This window comes from Panulirus ornatus, chromosome 15 (genome assembly GCF_036320965.1).
Source record: "Panulirus ornatus isolate Po-2019 chromosome 15, ASM3632096v1, whole genome shotgun sequence".
NCBI classification, from domain to species: Eukaryota; Metazoa; Arthropoda; class Malacostraca; order Decapoda; family Palinuridae; genus Panulirus; species Panulirus ornatus.
In genome coordinates this window covers 24,393,294-24,415,124 of record NC_092238.1, presented here as the reverse complement: position 1 = coordinate 24,415,124, position 21,831 = coordinate 24,393,294, and the positions used below count along the sequence as shown (strand labels likewise).

At 39.9% G+C, this 21,831-nt stretch overlaps 1 protein-coding gene across 3 annotated transcripts in view; it reads right to left on the bottom strand.

Moving 5' to 3' along the window:
• Positions 1-64: 64 nt before the first annotated feature.
• Positions 65-21,831, bottom strand: part of Gem2 (Gemin 2) — a 42,441-nt gene continuing 20,674 nt past the window's right edge. For 2 of the 3 annotated variants that reach the window (XM_071670594.1, XM_071670595.1), the window contains 2 exons: positions 17,325-17,504; positions 11,386-11,773 (listed from right to left, as the gene is read on the bottom strand). In XM_071670594.1, coding sequence (XP_071526695.1) covers positions 11,681-11,773; positions 17,325-17,504 — 273 coding nt within the window. In that variant the 3' untranslated portion in view covers positions 11,386-11,680. Of the gene's footprint in view, positions 3,377-8,885; positions 9,066-11,385; positions 11,774-17,324; positions 17,505-21,831 lie in introns of those variants that run through there. The other variant, XM_071670596.1, reaches the window with a different exon arrangement.

The window sequence follows — 21,831 nt, the reverse complement described above, 5'->3', positions numbered from 1 at the left end:
AATCCCTTCTAGTTTATTCTCAGAAAAAGGCACAGGAGATTCTTGAAGGTAATGAAGCTACTGGTAGACAAACCATATATTTTAATATTCAGACTATAATAGTCTATGCCAATGTTATGTAAATTTACATCAGTTCAAATATTTATAAGTAGAGGTTATCCAATTTTTGTTTACACCAAAATCATGTACATAAATATTGTCAAATGAAATATAATAGTCAAGATGCTTTTAAAAATCAATTACAAGGTATTAGGTGTTGAGCATTTTATCAGCCAAATGTGTTCTGATTTACTTACTCCCAATCATCACAATTGAAGAGTAAAGTCCTACATTTTAAAACATGATGCAGTGACAGTCTTTGGATTTAATGTTTTATAACAACACTCTCAGTGGCATGAAGTGAATAGAGGAAGGATTTTAGTATGATAAACTGATAAAACAAAAATACTAATAGAATTCCTTAAGTACACTGTCATTAGAAAGCCAAGAACAAAAGCATAGTGTACTTGATTTGCTAACATGTTCAATTAAGTTGGAATATGACCAGTGTACATTTTTTTCTTACCTGCCTATTGTGCTTATAGCTGTCATATATAATGCAACCAGAGCCCTAATCAGAAGTATAAATAAAAATATTTTATTTTACAACTCTAGGATCCTTTAAATTTGAAGTTGCTCTTGCTACAGTAGCATGGAAAAAAAAAAATCTTTTAGAGCCTATAAGACCACCTCACTGTGAGCAACTTCTTCCACGCTGTTTATCCACATTCAGGCATGATCTGGAAACGGCTAAATATATATTTCAACTTATAATCACTCCATGACTCTATAGCTGATGCTTGTTCCTAACTGGAAATCCCTTTAAGAGAGTGGCCAAGGCACCAGTGTCTCTGTAGACTGTGAACTCCAGTGCCACATTTTGAAAGGGTCCTGGTTTTACCCAGGATCCTGTAGCTAGAAGGCTACGCTACACTCAGGTGGCAATAATGTGTAGGACTTCTTTGAAATGAGAAGTCCTTTGATGAGAGTATTCTCTTTTAAGTGATGACAATACAACCACACCAAAGGTGGCTTTACAAAACTTCCCAGACAACAACAAGACTTTTTCAGAGAGTGGCCCTTTTTCAGCACACAACTCCATAAGCTGTCCATCAGTTCCATTCATATCATTAAATATCCCATGCCCTTCACTACTTATACCATCAGCTGCCACATTACTCACCTTTGCATTTAAATCGCCCATCACTAAGACCTAGTTATCTATTTATTTTGCTTTGTCGCTGTCTCCCGCGTTTGCGAGGTAGCGCAAGGAAACAGACGAAAGAAATGGCCCAACCCACCCCCATACACAGGTATATACATACACGTCCACACACGCAAATATACATACCTATACATCTCAATGTACACATATATATACACACACAGACACATACATATATACCCATGCACACAATTCGCACTGACTGCCTTTATTCATTCCCATCGCCACCTCGCCACACATGGAATACCATCCCCCTCCCCCCTCATGTGTGTGAGGTAGCGCTAGGAAAAGACAATAAAGGCCACATTCGTTCACACTCAGTCTCTAGCTGTCATGCAATAATGCCCGAAACCACAGCTCCCTCTCCACATCCAGGCCCCACACAACTTTCCATGGTTTACCCCAGACGCTTCACATGCCCTGATTCAATCCACTGACAGCACATCAACCCCGGTATACCACATCGATCCAATTCACTCTATTCCTTGCCCGCCTTTCACCCTCCTTCATGATCTGGCCCCGATCACTCAAAATCTTTTTCACTCCATCTTTCCACCTCCAATTTGGTCTCCCACTTCTCGTTCCCTCCACCTCCGACACATATATCCTCTTGGTCAATCTTTCCTCACTCATTCTCTCCATGTGCCCAAACCATTTTAAAACACCCTCTTCTGCTCTCTCATCCACGCTCTTTTTATTTTCACACATCTCTCTTACCCTTACATTACTTACTCGATCAAACCACCTCACACCACATATTGTCCTCAAACATCTCATTTCCAGCACATCCACCCTCCTGCGCACAACTCTATCCATAGCCCATGCCTCGCAACCATACAACATTGTTGGAACCACTATTCCTTCAAACATAGCCATTTTTGCTTCCGAGATAATGTTCTCGACTTCCACACATTCTTCAAGACCTAGTATTTTACATTAAAACTGCTGACTGTTCCCAAAACACTTGCCTCTCATGATCTTTCTTCTCACAGCCAGGTGCATAATCACTAATAATCAATCATTCATCACCTGCTCACTTTCAATTTAACCCATATCAATCAAGAATTTACTTCTTTACATTCTATCACACACTCCTGCTTCAGTAGTAATGCTACTCCTTCCTAAGTTAATGTCCTCTCACCAACCCCTGACTTTACTCCTAAGACACTTCCAAACCATTCTTTCCCTTTACCCTTGAGCTTTGTTTAACTCATAGCCATAACATCCAGAACATACACAGGAAATATGTGGGTAGTATGCTTTCTCCCCCATCTCTGAGGATTGAGGAGCACATACTGAAGTGGTCTGGATATGGAAAGAATGAGAGAGGTCAAAAAAAATTTATGAGTCGGGGGGAGAGAGAGAGAAGGGGCGAGACCAAATTGGAGATGGAAGGATGGAGTGAAAAGATTCTGAGTGCTAAGGCCCTGGACATGCAGGAGGGTGAAAAGCATTCATGGAACATAATAAACAGGGGTAGAAAGGGGCCAATGTGCTACTATTATACTGAACCAGAGAATATCAAGGAGCCAAGGGAAACAGAGTGTGTGGGGCCTGGTTGTGGACAGGGGGCTGTGGTTTCAGTGACAGCTAGAGAATGGAGTACATAAGGTCTTTCTTCATCTGTTCCTGGTACTACCTCACAAACATGCAAAAATGGCAAGAGGATACAACACTACTGAAATGTCACCTTTAGCAAGGCTGTATTGTCAGGCACAGAGTCTCATCTAAGAACTTTTCACTCCAAAGGAGTCTGCATTTACCTGTTACGTGAAGTAATACAACCTTTGGCTGCACGAGCCTTTGAAAATACATTCTTTTACTTCTAAAGCACTCAAAGCTAAGTTTACAATTTAAATGACGATGCATCTTCCACAAAAAGATGAATCATCAAAATCTTTCTTTATATCAAAACACAAACTTTTCCATATGTATCATCATCTTATAGTATCTGATATGAATGCTACAGTATCAAAGGACAAGAAAGCATATACAACGGTTTATATTATCTTCCACAAGTTATCCATCAGCAAGATCCTCTTGGTTAAAGTATCTGGCCACAATACAGATGATCACATTAAGATGAGGCAGATGTGGGTGGTCGGAAGATGTCTGGAAATTAGGAAACATCATAAGAATCTGACTATAACACAATTCATTTTTCACCCTAATACAGCTACCACTTCCCATGAAGTTATCTATTTTCCTATTATCTTTTAGTGATGGCTGTCTAGCAAGCCAGCACATCTGGGGTTGTCAAGCTACCTCACACAAATGTGGACTGCTGGCATTCTGTACATAAATATACAATCTCTCTGTGTTACAACACTGAACTCACACAACTAATTCTTCATAACTTTAGATTTTACTGTGATGAGTGCTATGCTCTTGCCCTGCCTTCTGACAAAATGGTAGGAGCAATATATAGAAGTAGTAGGTAAGAACATCAGGCAAGAGCATTAGGGAGTAGTAGTAGGTACGAAAATTAGGCAGGAGCATTAGTCAGAAATACCACAGAGATATATTAGGTAGATACATTAGGTAAAAGAACTCTGTATTATATTTTATTATACTTGATCGCCGTCTCCTGCATCAGCAAGGTAGTGCCAGGAAACAGATGAAGAATGGCCCATACACTCATATACACATGTATATACATAAATGCCCATACATGCACATATACACACATTTACACAGACATACACATACATACACATGTACTTATACATACTTGCTTGCCTTTATGCATTCCTGACACTACTCTGCCCAACAGGAAACAGCATCGCTACCCCCTACTTCAGCCAGGTAGTGCCAGGAAAACTGACAAAAAAGGCCACATTCATTCACACAGTCTCTAGCTGTCATGTGTAATGGACTGAAACCACAGCTCCCTATCCACTTCCAGGCCCCACAGACCTTTCCATGGTTTACCCCAACCATTTCACATGCTCTGGTTCAGTCCATTGACAGCACTTCGACCCTGGTATACCACATCGTTCCAATTCACTCTATTCCTCTCACTCTCCTGTATGTTTAGGCCCCAATCGCTCAAAATCTTTTTCACCCTATCCTTCCACCTCCAATTAGGTCTCCCGCTTATCCTTGTTCCCTCCACCACAGGCACACATATCCTCTTGGTCAATCTTTCCTCACTCTTTCTCTCCATGTGACCAACCATTTCAACACACCCTCTTCTGCTCTCTCAACTGTTCTTTTGATTACCACACATCTCTCATACTCTTTTGTTACATATTCAATCTAACCACCTCACACCACATATTGTCCTCAAACATTTAATTTCCAACACATCCCCCCTCCACCGCACAACCCTATCTATAGCCCATGACTCGCAACCATATAACATTGTTGGAACCACTATTCCTTCAAACATACCCATTTTGCTCTCTGAGATAACCTACTCTCCTTCCACCCATTCTTCATCACTCCCAAAACCTTCGCCCCCTTCCCCACCCTGTGACGCACTTCTGCTTCCATGGTTCCATTCACTACCAAGTCCACTCCAAGATATCTAACACACTCCACTTCTTCTAAATTTTCTCCACTTAAACTTACGTCCCAAATTACTTGTTCCTCAACCCTGCAGAAGCAAATAATGTTGCTGTTATTTACATTTACTCTCAACTTTCTCCTTTCACACACTTTTCCAAACTCAGTCATCAACCTCTGCAGTTTCTCACTCAAATCAGCCAACAGAGCTGTCTCATCAGCAAGCAACAACTGACTCACTTGTTAAGAACATTAAATAGGAGCCTCTGGAAACACTGTGCTAGAATTGCCCTCTGCTAGTGGCCTGTTAAAGGTGATGCACAGAAGGCAACAAAACAGCACTAGAGTTCACCAGTTATGGACGCTCTTTTGCCATGGTCATCCCCCTTGAGGAAATGGGTGTCAGAGATATAAACAGACAGACAGACTTGGGGAAGAACCTACTGGAACACAAGACGAGTGAGAGATGGATAAAAATTCTAAATATTTCAGCAATTTTCTCGTAAATGTTACTGAACACATAGATAATCATTAAATCATGCATTGAGTAAGAGCTTACTAAAGAGAATTATAAATTTAAACTTAATTGCATGAAAAATAAAATTTACCATGTGAATCATCGATTATACCTCGATGGTTCTGAACTGACGGAGATGTAAGCTAAGATAGAATTTTATTTCAGCTATTTTCTCTTATATTTTTCTGAAAGGCATGCTCAGGATAGAGTGAATTGGAATGATGGAGTATACTGGGGTCAATATGTTGTCAATGGACTGAACCTGGACATGTGAAACATCTGGGGTAAATCACAGAAAGGTCTGTAGGGCCTGGATGTGATAGGGAGCTGTACTTTCAGTGCATTACACATGAGAGCTAGATGTAAACAGATGGCCTTTCTTCATCTGTTCCAGGGCTGCCTCACTGTGAGAAATGGCAATCAAGTATGAAAAAAGTTCTTAATATGTACTTTATTTATTCATACATTATGGAAGATTCTACTGAAGAAAAACGGGAAGAAAAATTGTATGAGGAATACATTTACTGTATCATTCACTAAGTTGAATGGTTTTAGCTGTTGGTGATGTTAGCCTCTGGGATTGAAAGCATTCATGTTCCATGTAACACTTCCATTAGTACACCTATTTTCACCGATATTTTTCTAATTACATGAATTATTATTAGTTGCTGAGTTAGGAAATAACCAACTGAAGAGAATGTGTAACAAAATATAGAAAAAATAGGACTATTATTCACATTATAATTTGAATATTTTGAAGTAGGATGTTTGTGAACTAACAAAATCCATCTTTCACCTATTTTCTCAAAAATCTTACTGATTATATAGATAATCAATAATTCAAGCACTAGTCAAGAAACTAATAAAAAGAACCGTGGAGAAAAAATATTTGAAAAATATATTTTACAGTATTATCAATCATATAAATATTTTGAACACAGAGTTTTGAACCAAGACTAATTGAAGACTAATGTTTGACTTGGTGGTAGTTATGGGTCAAGCACTGGTGACAATGCTCAGTGAACATAGCAGCGGGAACTTTGAATGCTCAAATCTTTCATTACGTAGATTATTTCATTAAGTAGATTTTTGGTTGCCATATTTTCTACCCATGTACTAATTACATTCCCATTACCATAGGGTGGGTTATGTGCAAAAACAGAGGATACAAAATAATCAGGGAAAGCAAGAAAAGGTTTTTGGGGTCCGGTTCTATATAAGGGGATGTGATTTTGGTGCATTATTCATAAAAGCAAGAGATGTGAGTGAATGAGGCCATTTCATTGTCTATTCCTGGCACTACCTCACTAATATGGGAAATGGCAAACCAGCATTAAAAAAGTGTAAATAGTACCCATACACAGTGATAAGTAATATTACTCTACTTCTGCTGCACCTTCAATCACCTCCTCCATCACCTATCTTGGGAGATCTATGCATTATTTTAGCATTATACCATGGTCATGCAAATTATGTTAGCTAACTTTATGTAAAATCATTTAGATGCATTTCTTTCTTAAATGGTAATAAGCGTCATCATTAAATTTGTTTGAGGGCTCATTCCTTATTAATCCTAAACCAACAAACCACTGCCTCTAATGGGTGATCTATACGTTACATTTGTCATTATACCATGACCATATACGTTGTGTTAGATCTCATTTGTACATATCCTTTACTTGTTCATGTATTCATTTAATTTCATGATTTTATTATATATCATACTTTATCATACTTTGTCGCTTTTTCCCATGTTAGCGAGGTCGCGCAAGGAAACAGACGAAAGAATGGCCCAACCCACCCACATACACAAACACATACATACACGTCCACACATGCACATATACATACCTATACATTTCAAAGTATATATATATATATATATATATATATATATATAGATGCTCTGTGGAAGGTATTAAGAATATATGGTGTGGGAGGCAAGTTGTTAGAAGCAGTGAAAAGTTTTTATCGAGGATGTAAGGCATGTGTACGTGTGGGAAGAGAGGAAACTGATTGGTTCTCAGTGAATGTAGGTTTGCGGCACGGGTGTGTGATGTCTCCATGGTTGTTTAATTTGTTTATGGATGGGGTTGTTAGGGAGGTGAATGCAAGAGTTTTGGAAAGAGGGGCAAGTATGAAGTCTGTTGGGGATGAGAGAGCTTGGGAAGTTAGTCAGTTGTTGTTCGCTGATGATACAGCGCTGGTGGCTGATTCATGTGAGAAACTGCAGAAGCTGGTGACTGAGTTTGGTAAAGTGTGTGAAAGAAGAAAGTTAAGAGTAAATGTGAATAAGAGCAAGGTAATTAGGTACAGTAGGGTTGAGGGTCAAGTCAATTGGGAGGTAAGTTTGAATGGAGAAAAACTGGAGGAAGTAAAGTGTTTTAGAAATCTGGGAGTGGATCTGGCAGCGGATGGAACCATGGAAGCGGAAGTGGATCATAGGGTGGGGGAGGGGGCGAAAATCCTGGGAGCCTTGAAGAAAGTGTGGAAGTCGAGAACATTATCTCGGAAAGCAAAAATGGGTATGTTTGAAGGAATAGTGGTTCCAACAATGTTGTATGGTTGCGAGGCATGGGCTATGGATAGAGTTGTGCGCAGGAGGATGGATGTGCTGGAAATGAGATGTTTGAGGACAATGTGTGGTGTGAGGTGGTTTGATCGAGTAAGTAACGTAAGGGTAAGAGAGATGTGTGGAAATAAAAAGAGCTTGGTTGAGAGAGCAGAAGAGGGTGTTTTTAAATGGTTTGGGCACATGGAGAGAATGAGTGAGGAAAGATTGACCAAGAGGATATATGTGTCGGAGGTGGAGGGAACGAGGAGAAGTGGGAGACCAAATTGGAGGTGGAAAGATGGAGTGAAAAAGATTTTGTGTGATCGGGGCCTGAACATGCAGGAGGGTGAAAGGAGGGCAAGGAATAGAGTGAATTGGATCGATGTGGTATACCGGGGTTGATGTGCTGTCAGTGGATTGAATCAGGGCATGTGAAGCGTCTGGGGTAAACCATGGAAAGCTGTGTAGGTATGTATATTTGCGTGTGTGGACGTATGTATATACATGTTATATGGGGGTGGGTTGGGCCATTTCTTTCGTCTGTTTCCTTGCGCTACCTCGCAAACGCGGGAGACTGCGACCAAAAAAAAAAAGTACATAATTCATAGTCTGCCTTTATTTATTCCCATCGCCACCTCGCCACACATGCAATAACATCCCCCTCCCCCCTCATGTGTGCGAGGTACTGCATGATAAGAAACAATAAATCTGATGACTTTTTCTGGGCCAAGTCATGATTGCAAAGTTGTATGTAATTCACGTGATTTCAAAAGGGTTTAAAATTAGCAAATTTTTATAAAATTTCAATACATTCAGAAGCAAGAAACACTTGGAAACTGAGCTGATGTCATGCCATATTTCCCAAACAAGACATTTATATAAGGCACACAAGTACCAATAATATGATTTATGAAGGGGAACATAAAAGTGCCAGAAGGCATTTATGGAATTTACAAACTTTTCTTGCATTTTTATATCATATAGGTTTTCAGCAATTTGTAAAAAAAAAATAAATAAATATATGAATAAATAAAAGCACTTACTAAAGATGATCTGATTTGCGCACACATACTGGCAATGTCTCGTATCTGTGAACAACTCTCAGGAGTGAGAGGCTTCTCCAGGCAAGCAAGAAGAGCGTAAAACCAGCGCCCCTGTGCTTCTGAGAACCCCAACACTTCCAGCCACTGGGCATGCCATTCCAGCAAGTTTTGAAGGCCTCTCTGTGCATGTAAAGGTGAGAGGGAAAGGGAATTAAAAAAAAATATATAGATTTACCTATCTATGATGTGTAACACAGAAACAGGTGGCACATAAAAATATACAAATACATTAGCCAGCTTTAATGATCCTGAGGATACAAGACAGTTCAAAAGACAGTAAAAAGCTATCTATCATTCATTTCAAAATCCTGCTCATGCTTCTAATGTAATTATTAAACGATGAAAGATGACTGGTTCCTAACTACACGGAAAAAAAAGGCCATGAAGAAGTAGAAAAATAGTTTTTTTAAGAGAAAAAATTCTGTATTCTCAACACTGTCTAACTCATGTTCTTAAATTTCTACTGAGTTCAGTAGAAATGGATTGAACCAGAGCATGTGAAGCATCTGGGGTAAACCATGGAAACTTCTGTGGGGCCTGGATGTGGAAAGGGAGCTGTGGTTTCGGTGCAATACACATGACAGCTAGACTTGAGTGTGAACGAATGTGGCCTTTGTTGTCTTTTCCTAGTGCTACCTCGTGCGCATGTGGGGGAGGGGGGGTGCCAATTCATGAGTGGCAGGGTGGCAACTGGAATGGATGAAGGCAGCAAGTATGGATATGTACCTGTGTGTATATATATATATATGTCTGTGTATGTATAAAAAAAAAAAAAAAAAAAAAAAAATGTATAAGTATGTATAGTTGAAATGTATAGGAATGTATACGTGCGTGTGTGGATGTGTATGTATATACATGTGTATGTGGGTGGGTTGGGCCATTCTTTCCTTGCGCTACCTCGCTAACGCGGGAGACAGTGACAAAGTATAATAAATAAAATAAATAATATATATATATATATATATATATTTTTTTTATTATTATTATTATACTTTGTCGCTGTCTCCCGCGTTTGCGAGGTAGCGCAAGGAAACAGACGAAAGAAATGGCCCAACCCCCCCATACACATGTATATACATACGTCCACACACGCAAATATACATACCTACACAGCTTTCCATGGTTTACCCCATGCCTTGATTCAATCCACTGACAGCACGTCAACCCCGGTATACCACATCGCTCCAATCCACTCTATTCCTTGCCCTCCTTTCACCCTCCTGCATGTTCAGGCCCCGATCACACAAAATCTTTTTCACTCCATCTTTCCACCTCCAATTTGGTCTCCCTCTTCTCCTCGTTCCCTCCACCTCCGACACATATATCCTCTTGGTCAATCTTTCCTCACTCATTCTCTCCATGTGCCCAAACCACTTCAAAACACCCTCTTCTGCTCTCTCAACCACGCTCTTTTTATTTCCACACATCTCTCTTACCCTTACGTTACTCACTCGATCAAACCACCTCACACCACATATTGTCCTCAAACATCTCATTTCCAGCACATCCATCCTCCTGCGCACAACTCTATCCATAGCCCACGCCTCGCAACCATAGAACATTGTTGGAACCACTATTCCTTCAAACATACCCATTTTTGCTTTCCGAGATAATGTTCTCGACTTCCACACATTCTTCAAGACCTAGTATTTTACATTAAAACTGCTGACTGTTCCCAAAACACTTGCCTCTCATGATCTTTCTTCTCACAGCCAGGTGCATAATCACTAATAATCAATCATATCATCACTGCTCACTTTCAATTTAACCCATATCAATCAAAAATTTACTTCTTTACATTCTAACACACACCCTCTTCAGTAGTAATGCTACTCCTTCCTTAGTTAATGTCCTCTCACCAACCCTGACTTTACTCCTAAGACACTTCCAAACCATTCTTTCCCTTTACCCTTGAGCTTTGTTTAACTCATAGCCATAACATCCAGAACATACACAGGAAATATGTGGGTAGTATGCTTTCTCCCCATCTCTGAGGATTGAGGAGCACATACTGAAGTGGTCTGGATATGGAAAGAATGAGAGAGGTCAAAAAAAATTTATGAGTTGGGGGGAGAGAGAGAGAAGGGGCGAGACCAAATTGGAGATGGAAGGATGGAGTGAAAAGATTCTGAGTGCTAAGGCCCTGGACATGCAGGAGGGTGAAAAGCATTCATGGAACATAATAAACAGGGGTAGAAAGGGGCCAATGTGCTACTATTATACTGAACCAGAGAATATCAAGGAGCCAAGGGAAACAGAGTGTGTGGGGCCTGGTTGTGGACAGGGGGCTGTGGTTTCAGTGACAGCTAGAGAATGGAGTACATAAGGTCTTTCTTCATCTGTTCCTGGTACTACCTCACAAACATGCAAAAATGGCAAGAGGATACAACACTACTGAAATGTCACCTTTAGCAAGGCTGTATTGTCAGGCACAGAGTCTCATCTAAGAACTTTTCACTCCAAAGGAGTCTGCATTTACCTGTTACGTGAAGTAATACAACCTTTGGCTGCAGGAGCCTTTGAAAATACATTCTTTTACTTCTAAAGCACTCAAAGCTAAGTTTACAATTTAAATGACGATGCATCTTCCACAAAAAGATGAATCATCAAAATCTTTCTTTATATCAAAACACAAACTTTTCCATATGTATCATCATCTTATAGTATCTGATATGAATGCTACAGTATCAAAGGACAAGAAAGCATATACAACGGTTTATATTATCTTCCACAAGTTATCCATCAGCAAGATCCTCTTGGTTAAAGTATCTGGCCACAATACAGATGATCACATTAAGATGAGGCAGATGTGGGTGGTCGGAAGATGTCTGGAAATTAGGAAACATCATAAGAATCTGACTATAACACAATTCATTTTTCACCCTAATACAGCTACCACTTCCCATGAAGTTATCTATTTTCCTATTATCTTTTCGTGATGGCTGTCTAGCAAGCCAGCACATCTGGGGTTGTCAAGCTACCTCACACAAATGTGGACTGCTGGCATTCTGTACATAAATATACAATCTCTCTGTGTTACAACACTGAACTCACACAACTAATTCTTCATAACTTTAGATTTTACTGTGATGAGTGCTATGCTCTTGCCCTGCCTTCTGACAAAATGGTAGGAGCAATATATAGAAGTAGTAGGTAAGAACATCAGGCAAGAGCATTAGGGAGTAGTAGTAGGTACGAAAATTAGGCAGGAGCATTAGTCAGAAATACCACAGAGATATATTAGGTAGATACATTAGGTAAAAGAACTCTGTATTATATTTTATTATACTTGATCGCCGTCTCCTGCATCAGCAAGGTAGTGCCAGGAAACAGATGAAGAATGGCCCATACACTCATATACACATGCATATACATAAATGCCCATACATGCACATATACACACATTTACACAGACATACACATACATACACATGTACTTATACATACTTGCTTGCCTTTATGCATTCCTGACACTACTCTGCCCAACAGGAAACAGCATCGCTACCCCCCTACTTCAGCCAGGTAGTGCCAGGAAAACTGACAAAAAAGGCCACATTCATTCACACAGTCTCTAGCTGTCATGTGTAATGGACTGAAACCACAGCTCCCTATCCACTTCCAGGCCCCACAGACCTTTCCATGGTTTACCCTAACCATTTCACATGCTCTGGTTCAGTCCATTGACAGCACTTCGACCCTGGTATACCACATCGTTCCAATTCACTCTATTCCTCTCACTCTCCTGTATGTTTAGGCCCCAATCGCTCAAAATCTTTTTCACCCTATCCTTCCACCTCCAATTAGGTCTCCCGCTTATCCTTGTTCCCTCCACCACAGGCACACATATCCTCTTGGTCAATCTTTCCTCACTCTTTCTCTCCATGTGACCAACCATTTCAACACACCCTCTTCTGCTCTCTCAACTGCTCTTTTGATTACCACACATCTCTCATACTCTTTTGTTACATATTCAATCTAACCACCTCACACTACATATCGTCCGCAAACATTTAATTTCCAACACATCCACCCTCCACCGCACAACCCTATCTATAGCCCATGACTCGCAACCATATAACATTGTTGGAACCACTATTCCTTCAAACATACCCATTTTGCTCTCTGAGATAACCTACTCTCCTTCCACCCATTCTTCATCACTCCCAAAACCTTCGCCCCCTCCCCCACCCTGTGACGCACTTCTGCTTCCATGGTTCCATTCACTACCAAGTCCACTCCAAGATATCTAACACACTCCACTTCTTCTAAATTTTCTCCACTTAAACTTACGTCCCAAATTACTTGTTCCTCAACCCTGCAGAAGCAAATAATGTTGCTGTTATTTACATTTACTCTCAACTTTCTCCTTTCACACACTTTTCCAAACTCAGTCATCAACCTCTGCAGTTTCTCACTCGAATCAGCCAACAGCGCTGTCTCATCAGCAAGCAACAACTGACTCACTTGTTAAGAACATTAAATAGGAGCCTCTGGAAACACTGTGCTAGAATTGCCCTCTGCTAGTGGCCTGTTAAAGGTGATGCACAGAAGGCAACAAAACAGCACTAGAGTTCACCAGTTATGGACGCTCTTTTGCCATGGTCATCCCCCTTGAGGAAATGGGTGTCAGACATATAAACAGACAGACAGACTTGGGGAAGAACCTACTGGAACACAAGACGAGTGAGAGATGGATAAAATTCTAAATATTTCAGCAATTTTCTCGTAAATGTTACTGAACACATAGATAATCATTAAATCATGCATTGAGTAAGAGCTTACTAAAGAGAATTATAAATTTAAACTTAATTGCATGAAAAATAAAATTTACCATGTGAATCATCGATTATACCTCGATGGTTCTGAACTGACGGAGATATAAGCTAAGATAGAATTTTATTTCAGCTATTTTCTCTTATATTTTTCTGAAAGGCATGCTCAGGATAGAGTGAATTGGAATGATGGAGTATACTGGGGTCAATATGTTGTCAATGGACTGAACCTGGACATGTGAAGCATCTGGGGTAAATCACAGAAAGGTCTGTAGGGCCTGGATGTGATAGGGAGCTGTACTTTCAGTGCATTACACATGAGAGCTAGATGTAAACAGATGGCCTTTCTTCATCTGTTCCAGGGCTGCCTCACTGTGAGAAATGGCAATCAAGTATGAAAAAAGTTCTTAATTTGTACTTTATTTATTCATACATTATGGAAGATTCTACTGAAGAAAAATGGGAAGAAAAATTGTATGAGGAATACATTTACTGTATCATTCACTAAGTTGAATGGTTTTAGCTGTTGGTGATGTTAGCCTCTGGGATTGAAAGCATTCATGTTCCATGTAACACTTCCATTAGTACACCTATTTTCACCGATATTTTTCTAATTACATGAATTATTATTAGTTGCTGAGTTAGGAAATAACCAACTGAAGAGAATGTGTAACAAAATATAGAAAAAATAGGACTATTATTCACATTATAATTTGAATATTTTGAAGTAGGATGTTTGTGAACTAAAAAAATCCATCTTTCACCTATTTTCTCAAAAATCTTACTGATTATATAGATAATCAATAATTCAAGCACTAGTCAAGAAACTAATAAAAAGAACCGTGGAGAAAAAATATTTGAAAAATATATTTTACAGTATTATCAATCATATAAATATTTTGAACACAGAGTTTTGAACCAAGACTAATTGAAGACTAATGTTTGACTTGGTGGTAGTTATGGGTCAAGCACTGGTGACAATGCTCAGTGAACATAGCAGCGGGAACTTTGAATGCTCAAATCTTTCATTACGTAGATTATTTCATTAAGTAGATTTTTGGTTGCCATATTTTCTACCCATGTACTAATTACATTCCCATTACCATAGGGTGGGTTATGTGCAAAAACAGAGGATACAAAATAATCAGGGAAAGCAAGAAAAGGTTTTTGGGGTCTGGTTCTATATAAGGGGATGTGATTTTGGTGCATTATTCATAAAAGCAAGAGATGTGAGTGAATGAGGCCATTTCATTGTCTATTCCTGGCACTACCTCACTAATATGGGAAATGGCAAACCAGCATTAAAAAAAGTGTACATAGTACCCATACACAGTGATAAGTAATATTACTCTACTTCTGCTGCACCTTCAATCACCTCCTCCATCACCTATCTTGGGAGATCTATGCATTATTTTAGCATTATACCATGGTCATGCAAATTATGTTAGCTAACTTTATGTAAAATCATTTAGATGCATTTCTTTCTTAAATGGTAATAAGCGTCATCATTAAATTTGTTTGAGGGCTCATTCCTTATTAATCCTCAACCAACAAACCACTGCCTCTAATGGGTGATCTATACGTTACATTTGTCATTATACCATGACCATATACGTTGTGTTAGATCTCATTTGTACATATCCTTTACTTGTTCATGTATTCATTTAATTTCATGATTTTATTATATATCATACTTTATCATACTTTGTCGCTTTTTCCCATGTTAGCGAGGCCGCGCAAGGAAACAGACGAAAGAATGGCCCAACCCACCCACATACACAAACACATACATACACGTCAACACATGCACATATACATACCTATACATTTCAAAGTATATATATATATATATATATATATATATATATATATATATATATATATATATATATATATATATATATATATAGATGCTCTGTGGAAGGTATTAAGAATATATGGTGTGGGAGGCAAGTTGTTAGAAGCAGTGAAAAGTTTTTATCGAGGATGTAAGGCATGTGTACGTGTGGGAAGAGAGGAAACTGATTGGTTCTCAGTGAATGTAGGTTTGCGGCACGGGTGTGTGATGTCTCCATGGTTGTTTAATTTGTTTATGGATGGGGTTGTTAGGGAGGTGAATGCAAGAGTTTTGGAAAGAGGGGCAAGTATGAAGTCTGTTGGGGATGAGAGAGCTTGGGAAGTTAGTCAGTTGTTGTTCGCTGATGATACAGCACTGGTGGCTGATTCATGTGAGAAACTGCAGAAGCTGGTGACTGAGTTTGGTAAAGTGTGTGAAAGAAGAAAGTTAAGAGTAAATGTGAATAAGAGCAAGGTTATTAGGTACAGTAGGGTTGAGGGTCAAGTCAATTGGGAGGTAAGTTTGAATGGAGAAAAACTGGAGGAAGTAAAGTGTTTTAGAAATCTGGGAGTGGATCTGGCAGCGGATGGAACCATGGAAGCGGAAGTGGATCATAGGGTGGGGGAGGGGGCGAAAATCCTGGGAGCCTTGAAGAATGTGTGGAAGTCGAGAACATTATCTCGGAAAGCAAAAATGGGTATGTTTGAAGGAATAGTGGTTCCAACAATGTTGTATGGTTGCGAGGCATGGGCTATGGATAGAGTTGTGCGCAGGAGGATGGATGTGCTGGAAATGAGATGTTTGAGGACAATGTGTGGTGTGAGGTGGTTTGATCGAGTAAGTAACGTAAGGGTAAGAGAGATGTGTGGAAATAAAAAGAGCTTGGTTGAGAGAGCAGAAGAGGGTGTTTTTAAATGGTTTGGGCACATGGAGAGAATGAGTGTGGAAAGATTGACCAAGAGGATACATGTGTCGGAGGTGGAGGGAACGAGGAGAAGTGGGAGACCAAATTGGAGGTGGAAAGATGGAGTGAAAAAGATTTTGTGTGATCGGGGCCTGAACATGCAGGAGGGTGAAAGGAGGGCAAGGAATAGAGTGAATTGGATCGATGTGGTATACCGGGGTTGATGTGCTGTCAGTGGATTGAATCAGGGCATGTGAAGCGTCTGGGGTAAACCATGGAAAGCTGTGTAGGTATGTATATTTGCGTGTGTGGACGTATGTATATACATGTTGTATGGGGGTGGGTTGGGCCATTTCTTTCGTCTGTTTCCTTGCGCTACCTCGCAAACGCGGGAGACTGCGACCAAAAAAAAAAAAGTACATAATTCATAGTCTGCCTTTATTTATTCCCATCGCCACCTCGCCACACATGCAATAACATCCCCCTCCCCCCTCATGTGTGCGAGGTACTGCATGATAAGAAACAATAAATCTGATGACTTTTTCTGGGCCAAGTCATGATTGCAAAGTTGTATGTAATTCACGTGATTTCAAAAGGGTTTAAAATTAGCAAATTTTTATAAAATTTCAATACATTCAGAAGCAAGCAACACTTGGAAACTGAGCTGATGTCATGCCATATTTCCCAAACAAGACATTTATATAAGGCACACAAGTACCAATAATATGATTTATGAAGGGGAACATAAAAGTGCCAGAAGGCATTTATGGAATTTACAAACTTTTCTTGCATTTTTATATCATATAGGTTTTCAGCAATTTGTAAAAAAAAAATAAATAAATATATGAATAAATAAAAGCACTTACTAAAGATGATCTGATTTGCACACACATACTGGCAATGTCTCGTATCTGTGAGCAACTCTCAGGAGTGAGAGGCTTCTCCAGGCAAGCAAGAAGAGCGTAAAACCAGCGCCCCTGTGCTTCTGAGAACCCCAACACTTCCAGCCACTGGGCATGCCATTCCAGCAAGTTTTGAAGGCCTCTCTGTGCATGTAAAGGTGAGAGGGAAAGGGAATTAAAAAAAAATATATAGATTTACCTATCTATGATGTGTAACACAGAAACAGGTGGCACATAAAAATATACAAATACATTAGCCAGCTTTAATGATCCTGAGGATACAAGACAGTTCAAAAGACAGTAAAAAGCTATCTATCATTCATTTGAAAATCCTGCTCATGCTTCTAATGTAATTATTAAACGATGAAAGATGACTGGTTCCTAACCACACGGGAAAAAAAGGCCATGAAGAAGTAGAAAAATAGTTTTTAAAGAGAAAAAATTCTGTATTCTCAACACTGTCTAACTCATGTTCTTAAATTTCTACTGAGTTCAGTAGAAATGGATTGAACCAGAGCATGTGAAGCATCTGGGGTAAACCATGGAAACTTCTGTGGGGCCTGGATGTGGAAAGGGAGCTGTGGTTTCGGTGCAATACACATGACAGCTAGAGACTTGAGTAAGAACGAATGTGGCCTTTGTTGTCTTTTCCTAGTGCTACCTCGTGCGCACGTGGGGGAGGGGGGGTGCCAATTCATGAGTGGCAGGGTGGCAACTGGAATGGATGAAGGCAGCAAGTATGGATATGTACCTGTGTGTATATGTATATGTCTGTGTATGTATAAGTATGTATAGTTGAAATGTATAGGAATGTATACGTGCGTGTGTGGATGTGTATGTATATACATGTGTATGTGGGTGGGTTGGGCCATTCTTTCCTTGCGCTACCTCGCTAACGCGGGAGACAGTGACAAAGTATAATAAATAAAATAAATAATATATATATATATATATATATATATATATATATATATATATATATATATATATATATATATATATATATATATATTTTATTATTATTATTATACTTTGTCGCTGTCTCCCGCATTTGCGAGGTAGCGCAAGGATACAGACGAAAGAAATGGCCCAACCCCCCCATACACATGTATATACATACGTCCACACACGCAAATATACATACCTACACAGCTTTCCATGGTTTACCCCAGACGCTTCACATGCCTTGATTCAATCCACTGACAGCACGTCAACCCCGGTATACCACATCGCTCCAATTCACTCTATTCTTTGCCCTCCTTTCACCCTCCTGCATGTTCAGGCCCCGATCACACAAAATCTTTTTCACTCCATCTTTCCACCTCCAATTTGGTCTCCCTCTTCTCCTCGTTCCCTCCACCTCCGACACATATATCCTCTTGGTCAATCTTTCCTCACTCATTCTCTCCATGTGACCAAACCATTTCAAAACACCCTCTTCTGCTCTCTCAACCACGCTCTTTTTATTTCCACACATCTCTCTTACCCTTACGTTACTTACTCGATCAAACCACCTCACACCACACATTGTCCTCAAACATCTCATTTCCAGCACATCCATCCTCCTGCGCACAACTCTATCCATAGTCCACGCCTCGCAACCATACAACATTGTTGGAACCACTATTCCTTCAAACATACCCATTTTTGCTTTCCGAGATAATGTTCTCGACTTCCACACATTCTTCAAGGCTCCCAGAATTTTCGCCCCCTCCCCCACCCTATGATCCACTTCCGCTTCCATGGTTCCATCCGCTGCCAGATCCACTCCCAGATATCTAAAACACTTCACTTCCTCCAGTTTTTCTCCATTCAAACTCACCTCCCAATTGAATTGACCCTCAACCCTACTGTACCTAATAACCTTGCTCTTATTCACATTTACTCTTAACTTTTTTCTTTCACACACTTTACCAAACTCAGTCACCAGCTTCTGCAGTTTCTCACATGAATCAGCCACCAGCACTGTATCATCAGCGAACAACAACTGACTCACTTCCCAAGCTCTCTCATCCCCAACAGACTTCATACTTGCCCCTCTTTCCAAAACTCTTGCATTCACCTCCCTAACAACCCCATCCATAAACATCACACACCCCTGCTGCAAACCTACATTCACTGAGAACCAATCACTTTCCTCTCTTCCTACACGTACACATGCCTTACATCCTCGATAAAAACTTTTCACTGCTTCTAACAACTTGCCTCCCACACCATATATTCTTAATACCTTCCACAGAGCATCTCTATCAACTCTATCATATGCCTTCTCCAGATCCATAAATGCTACATACAAATCCATTTGCTTTTCTAAGTATTTCTCACATACATTCTTCAAAGCAAACACCTGATCCACACATCCTCTACCACTTCTGAAACCACACTGCTCTTCCCCAATCTGATGCTCTGTACATGCCTTCACCCTCTCAATCAATACCCTCCCATATAATTTGCCAGGAATACTCAACAAACCTATACCTCTGTAATTTGAGCACTCACTCTTATCCCCTTTGCCTTTGTACAATGGCACTATGCACGCATTCCGCCAATCCTCAGGCACCTCACCATGAGTCATACATACATTAAATAACCTTACCAACCAGTCAACAATACAGTCACCCCCTTTTTTAATAAATTCCACTGCAATACCATCCAAACCTGCTGCCTTGCCGGCTTTCATCTTCCGCAAAGCTTTTACTACCTCTTCTCCGTTCACCAAATCATTTTCCCTAACCCTCTCACTTTGCACACCACCTCGACCAAAACACCCTATATCTGCCACTCTATCATCAACCACATTCAACAAACCTTCAAAATACTCACTCCATCTCCTTCTCACATCACCACTACTTGTATATATATATATATATATATATATATATATTTATATATATATATATATATATATATATATATATATATATATATATATATATATATATATATATATATATATATAAGGTGAAGATTTGTATGGGTTTTCAGAAAAGAAGAGTGAATGTTGGGGTGAAGAGGGTGGTGAAAGTAAGTGAGCTTGGGAAGGAGACTTGTGTGAGGAAGTACCAGGAGAGACTGAGTACAGAATGGAAAAAGGTGAGAACAATGGAAGTAAGGGGAGTGGGGGAGGAATGGGATGTATTTAGGGAATCAGTGATGGATTGCGCAAAAGATGCTTGTGGCATGAGAAGCGTGGGAGGTGGGTTGATTAGAAAGGGTAGTGAGTGGTGGGATGAAGAAGTAACAATATTAGTGAAAGAGAAGAGAGAGGCATTTGGACAATTTTTGCAGGGAAAAAATGAAATTGAGTGGGAGATGTATAAAAGAAAGAGACAGGAGGTCAAGAGAAAGGTGAGTTGGGGTGAGAGAGTATCATTAAATTTTAGGGACAATAAAAAGATGTTCTGGAAGGAGGTAAATAAAGTGCGTAAGACAAGGGAGCAAATGGGAACTTCAGTGAAGGGCGCAAATGGGGAAGTGATAACAAGTAGTGGTGATGTGAGAGGGAGATGGAGTGAGTATTATGAAGGTTTGTTGAATGTGTTTGTTGATAGAGTGGCAGATATAGGGTGTTTTGGTCGAGGTGGTGTGCAAAGTGAGAGGGTTAGGGAAAATTATTTGGTGAACGGAGAAGAGGTAGTAAAAGCTTTGCGGAAGATGAAAGCCGGCAAGGCAGCAGGTTTGGATGGTATTGCAGTGGAATTTATTAAAAAAGGGGGTGACTGTATTGTTGACTGGTTGGTAAGGTTATTTAATGTATGACTCATGGTGAGGTGCCTGAGGATTGGCGGAATGCGTGCATAGTGCCATTGTACAAAGGCAAAGGGGATAAGAGTGAGTGCTCAAATTACAGAGGTATAAGTTTGTTGAGTATTCCTGGTAAATTATATGGGAGGGTATTGATTGAGAGGGTGAAGGCATGTACAGAGCATCAGATTGGGGAAGAGCAGTGTGGTTTCAGAAGTGGTAGAGGATGTGTGGATCAGGTGTTTGCTTTGAAGAATGTATGTGAGAAATACTTAGAAAAGCAAATGGATTTGTATGTAGCATTTATGGATCTAGAGACGGCATATGGTAGAGTTGATAGAGATGCTCTGTGGAAGGTATTAAGAATATATGGTGTGGGAAGCAAGTTGTTAGAAGCAGTGAAAAGTTTTTATCGAGGATGTAAGGCATGTGTACGTGTAGGAAGAGAGGAAAGTGATTGGTTCTCAGTGAATGTAGGTTTGCGGCAGGGGTGTGTGATGTCTCCATGGTTGTTTAATTTGTTTATGGATGGGGTTGTTAGGGAGGTGAATGGAAGAGTTTTGGAAAGAGGGGCAAGTATGAAGTCTGTTGTCGATGAGAGAGCTTGGGAAGTGAGTCAGTTGTTGTTCGCTGATGATACAGCGCTGGTGGCTGATTCATGTGAGAAACTGCAGAAGCTGGTGACTGAGTTTGGTAAAGTGTGTGAAAGAAGAAAGTTAAGAGTAAA